Below are 13,698 nucleotides of genomic sequence, written 5' to 3'. Positions count from 1 at the left end.
GCTCAGCCATATCCGCCCCGCTTGCGGCTGTTCCTGTTAGAAGTCATCTCCTGTCTATATTTATACACCAGGGCCTCTGTTGTGGGTGTGCCCGCCCTGTATAAGGTGTTTTATCATTTTTCCACACTCCCCGTATTTTTTCCTTATTTTTTCCCATTTTTTCTAGTGGTGGGGAGGGTTGCTAGAGGGTGGCAGGAGCACTCCAGAGCTGGCCGACTGTCCCAACAGCAGTCCTGTGGCTGGCCGACTGCACACAGGTGATGCGTGGGCTTCAGGGCTGTTGGCCGACTGCACACAGATGAGTCGTGGGCATTTTTCTGCTGGCGGATTGCATTTATGCAGTCGTGGGCTCTTTTTATGTTGGCCGACTGCTCTCCCAGGGGCATATATATAGGCCCCTTGCCCCCACCACGTATTCATTCAGTTTTCTCGGGATCTTGTGTATAGAGAAGAGTTTACACACCTATCTCTCTGTGTTTCTTGTGCTGTTTATTTTCTGCAGTCTACTTGCTCTTGTCTACCCAAGTTTGGTTATCATTTCCGCTGCATATTCTGACATGGTATCAGAGCCCTAGGCTCGAGATAGATCTTGGGAGTTTTTCTGAGCAAGAGGGGGAGCGTTAGGCTGCTGATTGGTGGACTGTTTTGGGCTGTACGGGAAGAGAAGGTGCAAGAGGAAGTCGGGCTAAGGTGCTGGACAGCCACTTGCAGGTTTTCAGATATATATATATATATATATTTTTTTCCCACCCACCCACCCTTTCAGGTTACTCTCCACGATGGCAGATTTACTAGATATGGCTGAGAAGCACGTGAAGATTCCGACTCTCCCCACGTTCCCAGTGGATCGTCAGTTGGACGGGTCCAATTACGGCATCTGGAAGGTCACGATGGAGTCGGTGCTGGAGTCATATGACCTTGCTGATTTTATCATCATCGGGGTTCCACGGCCGGAAGATGAGGAAGGGGAGTTACTGTCGACGAGGAAGGACCGCGAGGCACAGGCACACATGTGGGATCGTGTCAACGCCAGGGTCCGGTCGTTTATTTTCCTCAATTGCACACCACAAGTGATCAATCATGTGAAGCACATGACGTTGGCGAGAGGCATATGGGAGCACTTGGCTTCTTTGTATAACATAGTATCACCCATGAAACGGATCTCCTTGGAAGTGCAGATGCGGGTTATGAACCCTGCAAAGTCCACGATGCGGGAACACATTAACAAGCTGCAGGCCCTTCAGCAGGAAGTCCTACAAGCTGGGAAAGAGATATCATCTGAAGACATGGCCATCACTTTGCTGTCCCACTTGCCTGGTCAGTATTCTGCTTTCTATTCCTCGTTGATTACGAGTGGCAGGCTCAGCACCATAACCTGGGAGGAGCTTGTGCCAATGGTCTTGGACCAGGAGGAACGTTTCACGAACCCTCCTCACAGCGGAGGTTCGGAGGCCTTAACTGGCCAACGGTCGAAAGGCCGGAATAACAACAAAGGCAAAGGGCAGGCTTTATCGGAGAAGTCTTCTGAGAAGAAGCCTGATTCAGAACGAGAGAAGCTGAAGGCCGAAAGATCTTGTAATGATTGTGGCGAGAAAGGCCACTATTGGAGGAAGTGCCCTAAGTGGACAGGGAAGAGTGCTGATTCCTTAGCCTCAGCTGCAAAGACTCCGGCATTTGTGCACTTAGAGATGGTGGACTCCGATGCTTCATCTTCGAGCGAGGAGGCAATTGGCTTCACCGCGAAGGATACCCGGGAATGGATTCTCGACAGTGGTGCTTCCAGGCACATGACTCCATCCCTTGACTTCTTTCTGGATCTGAAACGGCAGTCAGGTCGCATCTTTATTGGCGATAACTCCACTATTCCGATACATAGTGAGGGCCGGATGGAGATTATTCCCGACGGCAAGGGGGGCAAGCATGCTTCCCGTGTTCTTTATGTCCCTGCTCTGGGTTTTCATCTTCTGTCAGTGCATGAGGTATGCAAGACTGGCTTTCGGGTGGAATTTGAGGAGCATTCAGTTGCTCTAAGGGACCGTGAGACTGGCCAGGTTGTTTGGGAAGGCGGTGTGGAGAATGGTATCTACAAGCTCTCTGCACTCTCCACTTTGACAGGTTCTCAGGTCGGAGATTTGTGGCACTTTCGTTTTGGCCACTTAAATGTGGATGCATTGAGGCGAGCTTTCCGGGACCAGATGGTGGTTGGCTTGCCAGATGTTGGTAGTAGGCAAGGGCGTTGCAGTTCTTGCATACGTGGTAAGCAGCATAGGGAATCCTTTCCGAAGCAGGCTTCCAGGCGGGCTTCGAAACCATTGGAGTTGATTCACACTGACCTGTGTGGACCTCAGCAGATACCATCTTTGGGAGGATCTCTCTATTTTATGCTGCTTGTTGATGATTGTACCAGATTCACGTGGGTCTACTTTCTTTCCTAGAAGGACCAGGCTTTTGCTCGGTTCAAGGATTGGCACGTGATGGTGGAGAAAGAGTCTGGATATCAGGTTAAGACTCTCAGGGCTGATAAAGGAGGTGAATTCTCCTCGACTGTATTTTTCAGATTTTGTGCAGATCATGGCATCAAAAGGGAACTGGCCAATACTGGATCGCCTTCGGAGAATGGAGTTGTTGAACGCAAGAACAGGACTGTGGTGGAGATGGCGAGGACCATGCTGGAGCATCGTGATCTTCCTCGTCCACTTTGGGGTGAGGTTGTGGCAATGGCTGTCCATACCATTAACCGATCTCCGACGACTTCAGTACCCCACATGACTCCATTTGAGGCATACTTTGGCAGGAAACTTGATGTCTCGCACTTCCGTGTCTTTGGGAGTGACGCATATGTACATATTCCGAAGAAGCAGAGGGGGAAGCTTGACTCCAAGTCCCGCAAGCTGGTATTTGTGGGGTATAACTCTCTTTCCAAGGGATACAGGTTGTATGATCCAGATAGGAACGAGATTGTTGTCAGCCGGGATGTGGTCTGTGACGAGCATGTTCCAGCATCCACTGTCGAGGAGCCGCCGCTTCTTGGAGATCCAGAGGAGTCTGATGATGATTCCCAGTCTATCATTCCAGTTGATCCACCTCAGTCATCATAGGAGGTTGAGCCAGCAGCTGGAGTAGAGCCCCCGCGACCATAGGAGGCTCCACGATCTGTTCGAGTACCTAGGTCCTAGGTGGTTGTTAGACACCCTTCGGGAGTCAGGTGTCACGGAGCTACCCTCCGAGTGGACCACAGAGGACGGCCCTCGAAGAGCACATCGAGTCCGAGATAAAAGCAACACAGCGGAGCTTGTTCAGGTGAACTATGCTTTGATGTCTCGTATCATGCGGGATAAAGAGCCCACTTCCGTAAAGGAAGCCCTTTCACAAGTTACTTGGAGGAAAGCCATGCAGATGGAACTTGATGCCATCGAGAAGAACCACACTTGGGAGTTGGTACCGAGGTCGTCGAAGCGGTCAGTCATTGGTGTCAAATGGGTCTTTAAGACCAAATATGCGTCTGATGGGTCGGTGGACAAACACAAAGCCAGGCTTGTGGCTAAAGGTTATGCTCAGCGGCCAGGCATCGACTACGAGGATACCTTTGCACCGACAGCGCGGATGTCCACGATTCGGACCGTTCTTGCCCTTGCTTCTTCTCAGAGGTGGCCCGTGTATCAAATGGATGTAAAATCTGCGTTCCTTAATGGTGACTTGCAGGAGGAGGTGTACGTTGAGCAGCCTCCAGGCTTTTTTGTTCCAGGATCGGAAGGGATGGTTTACAGGTTACGTAAGGCCTTGTATGGTCTTAAGCAGGCTCCCAGTAGGGCTCGGAATCAGAAGATTGATTCCTTCTTTATTCGGACTGGATTTCAGAGATCGGTTGCATATCCGAACCTGTATCTCTTTCGGGAACGCGACATGGTCACGCTTATCATCCTTTATGTGGATGATCTCATTCTCACCGGCGGTCATGTGGAGCACATTGGAGTGACGAAGGCTGCCTTGTCAAAGGAGTTTGAGATGATCGATTTAGGCTTACTCCACTTCTTCTTGGGATTGGAGATATGGCAGACCGAGAGGGGGTTTTTCGTCTCTCAGCAGCGGTATGTTCATGAGTTGCTTGAGGCCTTTGGGATGGAGAACTGCAAGCCTATTACCTCGCCGATGGACCCGAACACAAAGTTAACCGTTACAGATCCTTGTGAGCCAGTTGATGCCTCGCAGTACCAGAAGTTGGTTGGTTCATTGATCTGGTTGCTGAACACCAGATTGGACTTGAGCTTCTCCGTGGGGCTGTTGAGCTCTTTTATGCAGACGCCATTGAAGTCTCATTGGGACGTAGGATTGCGGATCTTGCGGTATCTGCAGAGTATGAAGGATCTGGGACTCTTTTACACAGGAGGGAATGGAGTCAAGCTCCAAGGTTGGAGTGACTCAGATTGGGGAGGATATCCAGACACGAGGAGATCTACTTCAGGATACAGTTTTACCCTCGGCTCAGGAGCAGTTTCTTGGATTAGCAAGAGGCAGCCAACTATTGCCCTTTCTTCGACAGAGGCAGAGTATCGGGCTGCTTGTGGTGCTGCTTGTGAGGTTGTATGGCTGCTAGGCTGCTAGGCGAGATTGGGTTTCCACAGAGGGAGCCCACAGTCATCCAGTGCGATAACCAGAGTTGTATAGCTATTGCTTGGAACCCGGTTTTCCATGCCCGGACCAAGCATATAGAGATACAGTATCACTTTGTACGTGAGAAGATCTTGGCTGGTGACATCTTGCTACTTTATTGTTCAACGGAGGACAATGCGGCGGACCTCTTCACGAAGTCTCTACCTCAGGCTACGCTCAGGCGGCACTCTAGCTCCCTTGGGTTGGTTTCACAGCCAGGAGCTGAGAGGAAGTCATCTCCTGTCTATATTTATACACCAGGGCCTCTGTTGTGTGTGTGCCCGCCCTGTATAAGGTGTTTTATCATTTTTCCACACTCCCCGTATTTTTTCCCATTTTTTCTAGTGGTGGGGAGGGTTGCTAGAGGGTGGCAGGAGCACTCCAAAGCTGGCCGACTGTCCCAACAGCAGTCCTGTGGCTGGCCGACTGCACACAGGTGATGCGTGGGCTTCAGGGCTGCTGGCCGACTACACACAGATGAGTCGTGGGCATTTTTCTGCTGGCCGACTGCATTTATGCAGTCGTGGGCACTTTTTATGCTGGCTGACTGCTCTCCCAGGGGCATATATATAGGCCCCTTGCCCCCACCACTTATTCATTCAGTTTTCTCGGGATCTTGTGTACAGAGAAGAGTTTACACACCTATCTCTCTGTGTTTCTTGTGCTGTTTATTTTCTGCAGTCTACTTGCTCTTGTCTACCCAAGTTTGGTTATCATTTCTGCTGCATATTCTGACAGTTCCATGGCCTTCTGCCAGCGGCTCCACTCTCCTAGGTTCAGGCGGCGCTATGACCTTCAGCACCTCCAGCAGCAGCAGCAAACTTGTTTGAGCCTCTAGTGTACACAGAGTTTGGGACAAAGAGATTCTGCATTGGACACACACAGTTTGCGGTAAATATTAACATTCAGTTCATACATTTACCGATGGTTTTCTTTCAGCTGAGAGAGTTTTGAGTTAAAATGGATTTTACATTCTATTGCACCATTCCAGAGTTTTTTAACTCATTCAGTAACTCAGCCTTCAAGTACACTCAGGAGATCTCGGTGTGTACTTTCCGGGATTCTAGCAATCCATCTTTGAGCACTTCGGTTTCTAGGTGCTTTCAGCCTTCTTCAGTAACTTTTGGTACCCTCAGTTTTCTCATCCTTCCTAAGCACTCTCTTACTTCTTGGAGTTCCTTGCACAAGGGGGTTCTTCTGCAATCAAGAGAGTTTGCATACTTTGTGTGGGTGATCATGGCCTCCGAAATTCTTGGATTTCTCATAGCTGAGGACCGGTTGGATGGCAGCAACTTTAGTGTGTGGAGTTTTATGCTCCGTAATATCCTTGTCACCAAAGGTCTTTGGGGGATTGTCTCTGCAGTGAGCCTCGACCATCTCATCCAGTTCCCAACGAGCCAACTACTCCACAGGGATCATTAGCAGAGGTAGTGGCAGGTGCAATGGGAGCTCCCTCTCAGGAATCCCCTCAAACCGAAGACCAACGGTGGTGGCATGCTCGAGATGCACACACGCTTACCATCATCTCCCTCTCAGTCAAATGCACCATCATCCCGCACATCCGGTCTTGCAAGACATCTCAGCTTGCATTGCAAGTTTTGGAGTCTATGTACCAGCCTCCCAACGAGGCTCGAGTGATATACCTCGAGCGTGAGATAGATAACACTTGCATGGATGAAGGTACATCAGTCACCGATTATCTGACCAAGATCAAAGACCTCAAGGAACAGTTCCTCAACATGAACAAAGTGGTTTCAGATCGAGAGTTGGTCAACATTGCTCTCAGTTCACTCCCGCCATCCTACCAAATCTTTCGCACCTCTCTGAATCTCTCAATGAGAAGAGGTGCACCTCCAGTAACTTTTGATGAGGTAGTAGGTCTTCTTTTGCAGGAGGAACAGTCCAAGTTCAACTCCAGCACATGGCCAACCCCAAGGTTGAAAAAGTTGAGGGTTACAACTTTCATACTTGGCATTGGGATTTGGGAATATCGTTCTATGGTCGAAGGCCTTATCGAGCAGAAGGTTTTGGGCATGTCCACACCTCAAGGACAGCCTCCATCGGTTGATGTGACGGGAACCTTAGGTTGCACTCCATTTTAGGCAATGGGAGCACTTTTTGATTAGTTGGATGTGATTATCTTTTACTCACTTTCTTAATCATTTTGTACCAAGCCTATTTATAGGCTGCCATCTAATGCATAAGTATTTGTCTTTTCCCACTCTCTACATTGCTATTATGCTGAGCTCTTGCTTAATCTTGTGTGCTTAACCCTTATTACTCCACATCTTCATTCACCATGTTTAATCTTAGTGATTAGAATCTTGCTTAAGCCACCATGGATTCCAACAATGTCAACCGCAGAATGAGGTCGACCTTGCATGGCAATGAAATATAGACGCCCTCAATGTTGCACGAAGGCAGGGGGAGATATAAATGTCACTCTTTCCCAGAAGAATTTTGCAGCATGGGGGAATGCTACCAGGGGAGAACTAAGAGCAAGATGATGTCAATTTCAAACTTGGGTTTGGGTGCTCCTGTCTGAGAACCACCTTGGGCAACTGGCTCTGTAAACCGTGCACATTCCATCTAATGATGCTCATGGCTTGAGAAAAGGTGCCTGACCAGGCCACCAATCACTACTGACAAAGAGGGAGGGTCCCTGTCTGGGAGGGATGGGGGCATGTACTGAACTGCGATCACCTCCATTCTGACATTCTGGGAAGGTTGTGATAGGGACAATGAAGCAAAGAATAGGAATGCTGGCAGGGCCAATTAAAAGTGAAGGGACCGTGTGCGTGCGATGGTGAAATGAATTACTCGTTGAACTGAATGTCACACACGGGGATTTTGCTGCATAGGTAGAGCTAATTCTCCAGTGTGTCTTGTGCCCAGGTATTCGGAAATTTATCTACGTATCAGTACACGATTATAATTTACCAGACATTCTCAAGAATGTGGGATATTTCACGGGGAAAAAGAGGGCAGAGGCTGAGGTTCTAGCCAAGTTTACCAACACAGGTGCACACACATGCTCTATACTAGCTTGCTGTTGCTCTTGCTTTACATTTATACTTCTGTTTTCATCACAAAATACTTTCCCAAAAACTTGGCCCTTTTGTGTAGGTACTGTGTTGAGGCCCGGCTTCATATATGGGAAGCGGCGAGTGAATGGAATCGATGTACCCCTTGATTTGATTGGGGAGCCATTGGAGAAGATTCTTGCCGCAACCAAAGCTGTGACACGGCCGTTAAGCTCTCTGCCTGCATCTGATCTTTTCTTTGCGCCCCCTGTTAGTGTGGATGATGTTGCGTATGCTGTAATCAAGGCTGTTACAGATGATGAAGTCTTTGGCGTACAAACAATTGAACAAATCAAAGAGCTCTCTACAATAGTGAGAGCAAGCTAAGACATCCTTGCTTATTTGTTGTTAAGTAGACCAAGGTAGTCTTGATTCCAACATTTACTGTGAGATCAATTTGTAATGATTAACACTTTGCTTTTGATAAGATTTGGTTATAGGCAGTTAATTCTCGCTTTGTCTTCACCATCCATTATTGGACTTGGCATATTGTAGATTATGCTTGAGAGAAGGAAGTTATTTTCTTTTGGGGCTAGTGTTCCCTTGGTGTTTTCCTTTCTAAGGCCTCTTTGAAGTTTAACATATAGTCTTTTCCTACATACATCAGGATCCTTGAGGCTACACATGCCTTGAACAAATTGTTGTTAAAAAAAAGAGAGTTTTTGAAAGCAACAAGAATGCTTGGGCAGCTATGCCAATGGTTTCTTTTGTATGTTCAAAATGTTTTAGTATGAGGGAGATGATGCAAAACCTTAAGTATGTGATGTAGTAATTGGTGAATGATTCATTCCTATTGTTGTTTTAAACAATGGCATTGATGCTTATGTAAGCATGTAGAGGAATTTGCCGTTACCTCATTTAGACGAGCGTTTCCATTGATGAAAGTGGAAGATATCAAATTGTAATAGAGCCATACAAAGTGTTACTGTACTTATGTGATGGCTAATCACTTTGAAAGTAGATGAGCACTTTTATTGATGGAAGTGGAGGATAGCAAGTTGAAACATAGCTAGCTAATCACATTGAAGCTGCTTTGCAGCCTTTACTTACTTGCTTAGTATCCATTGTGGGGTTGTCATTTAATAATGACGGATTTTAGGATTTGCACCAAGACTAGGTGTATGGATGCGCACAAAGACAAAGCAAAGGTGATCTCACTCATGTGTTTTTAAGTATAAAACTCAAAGCTAGGTGGCTTCCTGCTGCCCAAGTAATCATGTATCTCAATGGTGTGCCTCAAGGGTCCTGAAGGCCATGTGTGTGTGTGTGTGATTTAATGTCTAGACACTAGCATAGAGGTGGATCGGATGTTTCATTATAATGTGAAGTGGATTATAGACTATATAGTTGGGTTTGTGGCTCATTTGCGAGAGTTTCTAGGTGGAACTCCAACCTTGGGAGACGGGACTCTCAAAGACCCATACACGGGTTAGTCCACCATGGCCAACAACATTAGTGATAGCTGTAAGGACTAGGGGGGGGGGTGTGGTATGGGGCATACAAATGCATTGAGAGGGTTGCATTGGTCTATGATAGGTCAAGGGTGGCTTACTTTATATCTAGTTTGGAGTCTAGCTGGGTGACGAGTGGCGAAGCCATCTATGACCTCATGATTACGATTGATTTTTATGTGTAGATGACAATTGCAAATGCTTGGACAACCTTCTCAAATACATTTATGCACGTATAGATCTTGGGCGAACACACGTGAGTGGACTTATTACTTGGGGTGTTTCATTTGAAGTCAGAGCTTGTTTTTTATCTTGAAAATAAAAATAAATAAATATATGTTTATACACGTAAGTTAAAAGTGGATCATGTACAAGTCAGAACATTGGTGACAGACAAGGTCAAACATAAACAAAGAACCCTCTCAAACTAGAGGCGTGAAGATCTCCATAGCAAACCTCCTCCACCTCACACTTACAATCTTGGAACAAAAAGATACATGTATCACAATTCCAATTGGAAAGTGGTTGAAAGATAGCATGGGATGAAATGAACTAACCACCCAACGATTGAATACCAATCAACCTCCACGTGACCTAGATGTAGACAACTAAGTTCACACCCTATCTTTTTCCTATTAATTGGTCCCTCATGCAGACATACCAATAGGCCCTCTCTTGCCTACTTGGCCTCTAGTCTCAGACTAGCATTTACACTTGTGTTGTAGCTGATGGTAAGCACTATTTCATGCCATCATGGATGTTGTTATGCTCCTTTTGGACTTACCATCCTCGAGTACCTTGCTTTCCTTTGGACTGCCCTCAAGTACATTCCTTTCCTTCGGGCTTTCCATCCTCGAGGTCATTGTCCTCAAGCACAATGATCTATCACTTGGCCTTGGTATTACATGCCCCATGAATCTCTACACCCCCTTGTAGTTGATGGGTGGTGGTAACTATGCCGACCTTGGTCGATTCACAATGAGATAATGTGCTATATACAACGGGCCCTTATTCACACTTGGGTGCCAAAAACTCCCAAGTTAACTAATTGTGTTTGGGTATGGCCAACTTTTATAGTGCCCTGTGCTTGGACATAACGAGTCTAATGATTAGAGACCATCCGAACACATATTTCTTTTATAATGATTACAGACTAATCGTACACATATTTCTTATACCAGTGCATACTGGTTATTGGGCTATATAATTGGAATTGTGGCTCATTTGTATGGGAGTTCAAGTGTGGAACTTTGTCTTAGAAGAGGGGCTTTCAATGGGACCCATCTTATGGTTAGCCCACTGGTTAGTCATGCTAGTGACAATCATGAGAGGAATGGGGGTGTGTGGTATGGGACCCACATGCCTTGAGGGTGCGGGATTTCAAGGGTTGTTATGTTGGTCTGTAGCTTGGGAGTGGCTTAACGTTACGTATGGTTCGGAGCCTATCGTTGGGTGGCCGCGGACCCTTCTATGTTCTTGTGGCTACTCATATGTACTCATCGTATGGTGTGCATGATTTTTGTAGTGCTTTGGGCATGCATCTTGGGCTTTCTTTTATGAGTATCGGTATTGGGTGTCGGTATTGGGTGGGGATGTACATGTAAGTGGATTCTTGGGCGGATATACATGTAAGTGGACTCTTACTATGGGGTGTTTCATTTGTAAGTGGATTCTTGGGTGGAGATACATGTAACTGGACTCTTACTACGAGGTGTTTCATTTGGTATCAGAGCATTGATTATAATTTATTGGCCTTAGTGTTGGCTTAAAGAAATTAATAAAGGATTAAGAGTTTTACGGTTGGATAATTTTCAGCTGAAAATTGTGCAATTGTTTACTAAATTGAGTTGAAAATTAAAAAGTTTTGGTCTTGTGAATGGTAGCATTAATATATGGTTATCAAAATCGTAGTGTAAAAGGTAAACAATGGAGTTAATTAATCTCTACTCAAACTCCCATATAACCCCCCCAAAAAAAAACTTTTGGTGAAGAGAAATTAGGAATTGAGAGTCTCATTGAGTGTATTCATCAATGGCTTACAAACCAAATTTGGCATTGTGGTTTGAAAACCATGGCTTTAATGCATTAAGAGGCTTGATTATGTACATATTATGTGGGTAAGTTAGAGTGAGAAATGATGCATGGAGGAAAATTGTGGGATTCTACATGCCTACATCTCCTTGGAAAAGGGAAATGGGTGTTGGAATTAGGAAAATTGCAGTATCTCAATGCATATTACCTTTAACATTCTTTTCTTTGCCTTGATTTATTTTACAATTTGAGAGGACTTGTCACCACTAAAATAACGAATTGAAGACAAGGAGAAGTCTGAGGGGAGAGATAAGGGATACGTCAAAAGACCAATCCATGGTTTCTTCGAGAAGTAATTGCGTTTTAACAGGAGGGTCAAAGGCTTAAAAGCTCTTTTTAGAAAATACCATTTTTAAGGATGCTCTGTGGGGGGGAAATTCAAATTGTTGGATGCGTCAGGATTTACTTTCGGCCTCCCCTAGAAACCACTTTATTTCTAAAGTAATATTCAAGCCGGGTGAACTTGCGTATATGGCGCATCTCCACCAGGCCCTCTTCACACCTGGCTTAGCGTGTAATGGTTTAGAACGATGGTCATGTTAATATCATATGTACACCTAATCTAAGGTCTTGCCTTGTTTAGACTCTTTCTTGTCAAGAACTTTGTTCTAAACTTCCTAGGCTCTATGCTATTGGGAAAACTAGCAAGGGTCTCGCCCTCCCCATTTACTATATGTAAGTCTTCGGAGTACTTTGGGGTTCTCTCTCGCCAAGGATTTGTACTTGTGCTATTGGTGGACTAGCGAACCTGGTACTAGGTAGTCAACAATCACTCAGACTAACACGACACCTATAGTAGGACAAAGAACCTCTTGGGAGGCTTACAAGCCAATTGACGATGTCTTCATCTCACTGACGTTTGTCAAGTGAGCCACGTGGGTTGGACGGATCGCCTCATCTCAATCCCGAAGTCTCTAGAATATTATCCTCATGAGCCCCCAGATCCGGATATGAGTAACTTGATGAGAGATCCTTTCTATTCCCAGTGCCCCCGTCCCTTTTGGCGTCTCCGATCTCCTAGCACCCTGAGAGTCTCCAACAAAGACATCTTTGACCTCCTAACATGCTTGAACCAACTCACACCCGACTAGACACTTATGGCAAGAGGTTTAAGCACTACTACAGTCTGTAGGACCTCCTTTCAATCCTAGGATCTTTGGGTTAACCATTTCCTACTATAGGAGGCATAGCCTTCACAACTTTGTATTCAAAATTTCTGATTTCAAAATGCCTAGATGACTCAGAAGGTCATGTCTTCACATAATTCCTTCTCATAGATCTCATCAAAGGGAACCCTTGTCTCAAAGAGCAATGTGGAGCTAGAGGGCACCCTTATCTCACAACCAAAATCTCACATCCAAAGGGAACCCTTGTCTCATAGATCTCATCAAAGGGCACCCTTGTCTCAAAGAGCAGTGGAGCTAGAGGACACCATTGTCTCATAGATCTCATCAAAGGAAACCAACCAAACATGGAGCCTCTAATCATAAGATGGGAACAAGATTCCTATTGTGAAGACACAATGAGAAATCTACCTTACCAATCCCAATTTCTACAACACTTTACTAACAAATGACCAATGGCCTTCGTCATAGGCCTTTTCAAGGTCAAGTTGGAACATTATATATTTCTTCTTAGATATTAGCCCATTCCTTTCCAATGAAGACAACAATCTCATGATATTGTCATAAATAGACCTTCGTTTAATAAATCCGCTCATATTTTCCTAGAGAAGGGGGAGATTTTGATAAATAATTCATGTTGGTAGAGTTGCATTTAGTCTTCATTATCTAGATTTTATCTTTAGTGTGATGTAGATCTTTTATTTTTTGTATGGTCCTCAATGACCTTATCTTTTGTACTTCAAAGGCTATTTAATAGCCCCCATATAATGATAACATGTGCATCCTGATTTGTGTCCACACTCCCTTCACTCTCTTGGTGTGGACTCTCCCCTTCTCTCTCTTACACACTCTCTTTCTCCAACCTCTCTATTCACCAACAGTTGGTATCAGAGCATTTGCACGTGGCCTTTCTTATACTCCCCATGATCTTTAAACTGCTGTCCTATGTGCACGATTGCTCATTGCTTGCTAGCCAGCCGCTTTGCTTACGATGCTTGTACTTGTCTGGGACACTTTGTTGCCGCCCTCAGATCCCCTTTGGCTCACTTGTGCCACCAATCTATTCACGTGCGCTGGTGTTCTCCACCCAATTTTGAGCATTTACTTGTTTACGCATCCTGATTACTGAAGTAGGATTTGGTAGTAATGATGCCTTCATATGAGAATGTTTCATTATTTCCTACAAAGTCTTATAAGTAGCTGAGTACCCTTTATGTGATATATTCGCCTTGCCTCGATGTCCTCTGGATTGAGTTGATTCTCTTTGATAGAATATTCTATGTGTCTTTGTGAGATCTT

General features: G+C 45.5%; 1 protein-coding gene across 1 annotated transcript in view; it reads left to right on the top strand.

The window, feature by feature from the left end:
- The window catches only part of LOC147634298 (NAD(P)-binding Rossmann-fold superfamily protein), a 29,744-nt gene extending 21,476 nt beyond the window's left edge, over nucleotides 1-8,268 (top strand). The window contains exons 6-7 of the mRNA XM_086805440.1: nucleotides 7,546-7,671; nucleotides 7,777-8,268. Coding sequence (XP_086661566.1) covers nucleotides 7,546-7,671; nucleotides 7,777-8,060 — 410 coding nt within the window. The 3' untranslated portion in view covers nucleotides 8,061-8,268. The remainder of the gene's footprint in view (nucleotides 1-7,545; nucleotides 7,672-7,776) is intronic.
- Nucleotides 8,269-13,698: the final 5,430 nt, after the last annotated feature.

Source organism: Cibotium barometz, chromosome 11 (genome assembly GCF_041138505.1).
Source record: "Cibotium barometz isolate CiBa-2024 chromosome 11, ASM4113850v1, whole genome shotgun sequence".
Taxonomy (NCBI): Eukaryota; Viridiplantae; Streptophyta; class Polypodiopsida; order Cyatheales; family Cibotiaceae; genus Cibotium; species Cibotium barometz.
Note: the sequence above shows the minus strand (reverse complement) of the source record. Positions and strands in the feature narration are given on the sequence as shown.